The sequence below is a fragment of the Ipomoea nil genome, unplaced genomic scaffold (assembly GCF_001879475.1).
Source record: "Ipomoea nil cultivar Tokyo-kokei standard unplaced genomic scaffold, Asagao_1.1 scaffold3321, whole genome shotgun sequence".
In the NCBI taxonomy this organism is placed as follows: Eukaryota; Viridiplantae; Streptophyta; class Magnoliopsida; order Solanales; family Convolvulaceae; genus Ipomoea; species Ipomoea nil.
Window position 1 is genome coordinate 6,344,970 of NW_017619749.1, and position 7,903 is coordinate 6,352,872.

Consider the following 7,903-nt stretch of genomic DNA (forward strand, 5'->3'; position numbering starts at 1 on the left):
TGTAATTTTTTTCAATTTCAGTTTCTTCGGTCAAATTGCCGGAAACTTGTAACTGCTAAAATGATGGGGACAAACTTTTGCTTCTTTCATCATGTACTTATGCATAGGTTATTCATGAGAATTGCATGAGTCTTTCTTTTTCTAGAATGATTGTGTGACTTAATTATTATCTTTTTGAGGATTTTCCTCTCTTTTTTTTTTTTTTGTTGCCCAAAGGTATCCCTTCAGCTGAAAGTCAGAAGACTAATCCCCATCCCTACGGTCAGCACACTAAGTGGTAGGGGACTGGCCAAATGGTTTGCTCCATTCACATGGGTGGGAATCAAACCCCCAACCTCATGTTTAAAGGATGAGGTGCTGAACCACCACGCCAACCATGTTGGTTGTCATCCTCTCATTTTTGATAACGAACAAATATGTATTGTTACATATGTTTTACAAATAATATAAATATATATAGATTCTTTTATCAAAATAGCATTTAAATGGGGAACAATTAAACCTCTTAATAAATGTAATACTAAATTACTTTTTTTTTTTTTTCACAATGTCTAAAATTAAACTTTTTTTAGTAAGATATGCTTAATGCCTATCACCATTAGACTAATTTAAATTTAACCAAGATCATCTATAAGAGTCGATGCTAGTAGTTCACCACTAACCAACTTTTTCAAACGGCTAAATCCGCACCTCATAGTAAGACTGATTTAAATTCGACCAAAATCCCTTATAAGAGTTTATGCTAACAGTTCCCTGCATACAAAATATTTTTCAAGCAACTGAATCCGTCTGTGCCTTATAGCAAACGCATCAGAATAGCAAACTTTATCGCATCAATGTGAGCAATATTGCACGAGAGAAGACAAGCCCCAAGAATTTGGAGGAAAAATGGCAGCTGTCTTTGCTGCAGAACAAGGAGACACTAGTTTATATAGTAAATGCTGCTACATATTTGACGACGTTTTGAAACAAGGAAAAGAAAACAAATATGACAATTTACATCACGCCTCATTTGAAGCCCAACATAGTAAAAAGAACCAGGCCCCAACATTTGAGGCCAATCCAGTTGTGTATACATGAAAGAATTGAGATTAGATCACTGCTGAAAGTGGGCGTCGTTGCAGCAGTGGCACCATCAAAGTCATTGTTCCCACTCCCACCCTATCCAAGCAAGAACCGGAAAACATCACTAAGAGATATGATACCTTCAACGCGCTTGCTCCCAGCCTCCACAATCACAAGCCGTCTAACACCTAAGCACAATGTTAAATGAAAACATTCAGAACAGGAAATATAACTACATTGATCTTTGGTTGCCGGTAATTTGTATGGTGTTTGAAAGAACAATAGTTAACCTGGCTTGGATAACTTGTCCATCACTTTATGGAGCGGGTCAGACCGTAAACACATGTGACATCTTTCATTGCCAACCATGTATGGGGAAGCATACGGTTCCTCTCCAAGCTGCAATGCCTGAAAAGCAAATGCAGTGTACAACAAGATAGATAGATCATTGCATAAGTTTTGGCATCCAAACACTACTAAAATGTTCTAAATCTCTAATCTACAACAAAACTAGTCCTTAGTTCACGGTTTTTAGTCTTGATTCACTGCACTCACCTTATGAATGGTCATTTCGTCAAGATTGATGTGTGTATAAATTTTGTCCTTGGCCAAGGCTGTGATATCACTGTAAAAAGGGATTGAGCAGATTAACCTCCGCTTGTGAGTTAAAGACTATAATGTAAAACGATGTGCGAGTAAAATCAATGCCAACCTTCGAGAATATATATCCAATAATGAGTCATTCTCATCAACAATGGGAATTGCACCAACTTGAGCTGCAAAAACCAATGAAGTTGCATAGTAAGCAAACTAGCTCAAAAAATAAAGATAATTAAACTTGGTCAGAGATTACAGCTCGAGCATTATATATATTCATAGAACAAACCGTATCTAAGATTCTAATAAAAAGCACAACCTATATGATACGTGAACAAGTAATACAGGGCAGCAGCGATCACTTGCAAAAGGCATACACTCAATATCCCGAGTCTAGCCATTTCACCCATCATAGAAGTTAGTGAGAAAGGGTTATCTTATAACCAGTAGCAGTGAAGGTGTTTATTCTTACTCATACAATTCCCGAACTAGTACAAATATTAATATTCAATCTCAACGTTATTGTAACCCAAGAACATCAAAGTCAAGACATTTACAAACAAAAAGAACTTTAGATATTATTTCTATTTAGGAAAGCCAACAAACCTTGAATCAATAAATTCAGTGCTGCACTAAGCGAGGCAGTAGGTCTCAACATCGCCAACGGCCGTCGATTTGGCTCTCCAATTTTGGGAACCCAGGTCCCTAATGGTATGGCATTAATTGGCAATTGAAGAATGGGAAGAGATGCTGGTGAATGCCTGAAATACCTACAAAGATCTGCAGAACAGCATACTGTGTTAGGCCAAAAGCCAGGTAAACTTATAGTAGTTAAAAAGAAGCAAGTAGAAGCCTAACATTTTAGTACTTCAGCAAGTGAAGCAAGATACAGTAGCTGTGGATATAACCCATCCTCTGAGGGTGAATGAATGATAGGAACTGTAGCTACACCATTTTGCAAAATTTTCAAAGCAACATCTTTCAAATTGTCATCTGGGCCAGCCTGCACAATGTCAATATAGGTCAAGAGAAGCAATTGCTGTATACCAAATATGTATAAAACTAATATATAGATCATTCATAAGCTAATAAAAATAATTGTAGACAAGGGTATATTTGGTAGGATAGAAAATATTTATAAGAGAATATTAGCAGGATATGAATGCAATGTACAAATTTAATCCATTGATATAAAATTTATTGGTTTTGCCTTTTTAATTTGTTTGTTCAATTCAGCAAAGTTCATTGCATCAATAATGAACCCAAAGATGTCAGAAAGTAGTTTCTGCATGACCAGACAATCTACACTATACGCAAAGCATGTAAAATAAAACTCACAGATACAAGCACTCTAAGAGCTGCTCCCCCTCGTTCATTAATCTGTCCATTTATGTATGATTTTGCTTCTTTCCAAGCAGATATAGTATGTGTCTCAAGTTCCTCCTCTGTAAGGTTGGACCCATGATTTCCAAGCTGCAAATAAGTAAACAGATCATTAAACTCATCATTTCCTGCGTCGGGTGGGTACAATAGGGGATAAGGGTAGGGTGAGACCAATGGTAGAAGCCTTAAACTTGAGCTTATACTAACATTTTCTAATGCATAAATGATTTATTAAAAAAAAAACTATATACTTGCCTCCCGCATAATTAAGATAAAATCCAACGCACTAAGAACTCCAACAAAATGTCCCCTGTTGAAATCCCAGAGAGGAGCCATAGGACTACCCTGAAAATAGCAGGAACTTGATAAAGTAAATGTGCGTATGAATTTGATAAATTTCAGAAGGATGAAAAATGACAATTATAATTTGAAAATACTGTTCAACTGAACATGAAGCTGCAAAAGAGAAATAACACACTCTTAACCACCAAATTGACAACCAGATCTGGAATATTTGAGACTGGAACACAAACCATGGAAGCTGAAGCAAAACATACCAACATAGAGGGATTACCTGCTCGTGCAGAATATGGAACGCTTGCTTTACAGGGAGATCAACATCTAATGCAATCACCTGGAAGACAAAAAAATCAGAAAAGGGAACTAGAACAGATAATGCATGATCCATGTGCATATGAACATTTATATTTATATCTGACAATAAATAACTTGAACCTTTCCCGACTCAGGAAGCAACTCATACGCCATGTGTGTGGAGAGGACTGCAGATATACGGTGGCGAGATATCTCTATATCTGCCTGTGATATTCTAGACACAGCATCCAATGCACCATCCGACACCCTAACCTGAAGCATACCAAGGTAATTTTTTATATATAAATAGCAGATCATCTAAAATGTCATGACATCTATACACCAAAGTGAAAGAGTTTTCATTTTAGCAATCAAACAGCAGATCAATACATTGCAACTCTTGCCAATTTAAGAATATATTCCAATCTATGCATAACAGACAATAAAAGATTAATTTGCCAAGAAACTGAAAAATGCCACAATAATAACATAATTTTGAAGCTGAAATAGAATCTCGGTCTGAACAAGCTCGCTGTAAACAAGAATGCGACAAAAGATTTCATTTTTATTTATTTGGTAAGGATTTCCAATTTTTAGTTAAAACAATCACTGTAAGGAAATAAAATTCAGAAACAAACACGCATAACAAAAATTGAATACAAGGCTAGTAAGCTATTATCGATTTACCAACTCGGAAATCAACCAAGTTTGGGATTCTTCCAAATTGAATTCAGATTTCACACCATGGGATACAAAATCGAGCAGAGTTAGAGCTTCGGGACAATTGGAGAAAACAGAATTGAGATGGCTACAGAGGATTTCTTAGTGGGTGAGGATGCGGAGACGAAGATGAATATTTTATTTTTTTTTTTGTATTTTGTGTGCGATGCTGCTCTCTGAAATTAAATCTAAAGAAAATAATAACAATATTTTGAACTCTTGAATTTATTTTTGTATTCTCTTTAATAGCTAGTTATTCTGTGTGGGTATGTGTTGGATAACAGGTATAGCGGACAATTTTTAGCAGCTAATGAGTGTCTGATTTGGATTTTGACAGTAATCAACGATGATGATTGGCTGTAGCAATTTCATTTTTGGGAGATGGATTTTGACAGTAATCAACGGTGATGATTGGCTGTAGCAATTTCACTTTTGGGAGATTCTTCCTCCTAGAGTCCTTGAATCTTAGGAGTCCAGGAGGATATCTGACTGGTCCAGCCCAGGTTTGGATGAGAGTTCAAAACTGGTTTACAGTCTAAGGCTAAGCCCAGATCATATGTGGAGCTTATAAGTTATATAACCGGACTGTAACAAGCCCAGTTAATAGGGCCTAATTTGGTATGACTACAAACAACACAAATTCTGACACATTGCAATTAGACAAAAATGATGTTGATAGACTATAAAAATTGTTTCTCTGACAATCTAACAGAATGTATACCAATCCTTTTCCAGTCCCAATTCTTTTGGAAATTAAACAAGCTTTTCAATGATAGCATTCTTAAATTTTGTGAATAACAATTGCCAATACCTGTCATTATCTGTTTGTATCCAAGAAAGTCTACTCCCCCCACACACACAAAAAAAATGACGGCTGAGAGAGAACAAAAAAGGACAAGACTGGAGATAAATCTATAAAGCATAGTATTAGAAGGGTGATGTGGCACTCCTCGTCCTAGGCAACATTAGTATAGCCTCAAGATCATAATTCAATTGTGAATCATAATTTAATTATGTAAAATAACTTGTTTTAAGAAAATAGGAGCTGAAGATGTCTAGAAACGGAAACAGCAAGCATAAAAACATTTTTTCATAAGCAGAACAAAGTGACATACCACACGCTGAAAGGTATCATTATCGACATCCATGTTAGAATTAGGAGCAGTCTGGGTACTTGCAACTGCAGGAAGGTAGTCAGTTTCTCTAGGCAACATAACAGTGTTTACAATCCCATAGTTTCCAGTAGCAAAAGGTTGGTTCTCATCATGCCTCCATTCACCATCAACAACAAATTTATACTGCACATGCACAGGGGTAACTCCCAGTCAAAAGGAGAAAAAATAAAGAATGATTTTTGGGACAAAGATACAGAACAAAAAGATAACTGTCATTACCAATATACAAATTGACAAACAAATTCAAATCCCGACAATGTCTCGGGCACAATTTAGCAAAGAAGATATGACAAGTTCATTTAATAAAAATTAATCTTTAAAGAGAATGTAAAACAGCGATAAACTCCACTTCCTAGTTCCAACTAAGCATGCAATGATGTTCTAAGTGTGTGTTGAGCACTTGAGAAAAACTAAGTTGATTAGAGAACTTAATGGAAGAAGTACAACTTAGATCATTTGTTATACAAACAAATACAAAAAAAAAAAAAAAAAAAATGTTTCAACCAAGTAGAAGAACTAGATCACAATTTGCCAGGTCACACATAATGTGCAACACTACTGTTTGAGTGAAGATGGGCAAAACTTTGATTTGAATAACCAACTGAATAATTAGAAAAGTCTGGTTCATGTAGAATGCCCTCACATTGTATGGGATCCAGTGAAGTAAGATGCAGTATTTTTCCATAAGCGATAGAACTTCCATTATATAACAAATCTTGCTTCAATAAAATGGAAATAAATATACTATTTGGTAAAGGAATTGCAATGAACCAAAACTTGAAAATAAATTAAAATCCTATTAAGACCAATAAGACTAATCTCACACATATATCATGGACTATCTCAATAAGACTAATCTCACACATATATCATGGACTATCTAATTCCTAATTTCTTAGGGACAGTTGAATAAATTTAGAACAAAAACACTACCAGAAAACAAAGAGGAACTGTATAAACTAACCTGGTGGTACCCAGGTGGTAGGCTACAGATAGTTTGAAACACCGAAGGGCAACCCTCTACAGGAGTCATTGGCCACTGTGACCACCTGCATACCAATTCTACATACACGTTAGTAAAACACAAAATTGAAACTAGACTAAACTACATAAAAGGGGAATCCAGTTCCATAAATTCTCACCCTGTGAATGTACCACTCAAGCACACAGTTCTTCCTCCATATGGCCAAACAAACCGAGTAGTGATTAACACTGTGCTGCTTTCCCGAGCATAATCCATTCCAGCAGGATACATTCACTCCCACAGATACCTTCAAATCCAGTAAACAGCCAAAGCTCAAATCTGATAAGTGCCGATATTTCAAGGGATGTGACCCAAATCAAACAATTAGACGAAAGCTCATGACTCCATTCACCAAATATAAATTCCCTGAGAAAAAAAAAAAAAAAGTTTAAGGATTTTTTCTTCGGCTACCTGCTGAAACTAATGTTCAGTACTTTGTTAAAATGACGGAAATTTGATCAGAACAAATAAAGGCTCAGCCATTACCCTAAGGGATACAAGAAACACTGCAATCGTTCGGATACACAATAATTTAGGAATAATACGAAAAGAAAATGAAAAAACCAGTTGAAATACAGAAGACGAAACAACTCGGAATCTTCGATCTCGAAAGAAAATGCGAAAAAGATTGAAGCTTCAATGAGAGTATGCGGTATAAAAAGTAAATTATAAGGAAATCGACAATCTTGTGAGTTGATGAGGGGTGAGGTAATTATGAGAGAGAACAGAAAAGATAACGAAACCCTAAACCTAGGCAAATTTTTTGCCTTTCGCAGATTCCCCTTTTTCTTATTTCTTTTACGGAACAGCCAACATCAAAATACGAGAATATACAAATGATGACTATAACCGTAAAAAATTTAATACGACGACCACAGTATACTTCACACCCTTCCACCTTGACATCAGGGTGGGGATCCATTCTCAATCCATAATAATTACATTAAAATTTAATAATTACTAATTATTACCCCATTTTTCTAGTTAATAATTTAACATTTCTACAATACTAATTCACACGGTATAAATAATATCATGTACAATTATATACTCTATCTGTTTTATTTTATCTGTCTTATACTCCTACCTACTTATTCATTAGTCAAATAAACTATTTCTTTTTTGTTTATTTTTTTTATTATTTTTTACTTATTTTTAAATTTAATTTTTTTTGTTTAATATTATTTTTAGTGTAGTTTCTAAATATATAACTTTTGTATAATAATACTAAACTTAATATTATGAAAATTTGAATTAAAAATAACTTCAGTCAAGCCTCGTTAATCAAACCAGACACATTAAATGGGACGGAGAAATTATATTATACTAAATAAAAATAATTACA

The 7,903-nt window shown here is 35.0% G+C and overlaps 1 protein-coding gene across 1 annotated transcript; it reads right to left on the reverse strand.

The window, feature by feature from the left end:
• Positions 1-861: 861 nt before the first annotated feature.
• Positions 862-7,369, reverse strand: LOC109170107 (sucrose nonfermenting 4-like protein). The gene is made up of 14 exons (XM_019319068.1): positions 7,045-7,369; positions 6,677-6,924; positions 6,499-6,583; positions 5,475-5,657; positions 3,781-3,912; positions 3,620-3,679; positions 3,301-3,390; positions 3,001-3,135; positions 2,521-2,665; positions 2,269-2,442; positions 1,778-1,841; positions 1,621-1,690; positions 1,356-1,473; positions 862-1,253 (listed from the first exon to the last, which is right to left on the reverse strand). Exons 2-14 carry the CDS (start codon positions 6,787-6,789, stop codon positions 1,162-1,164), a joined length of 1,461 nt encoding a protein of 486 aa, XP_019174613.1. The 5' UTR covers positions 6,790-6,924; positions 7,045-7,369; the 3' UTR covers positions 862-1,161.
• Positions 7,370-7,903: the final 534 nt, after the last annotated feature.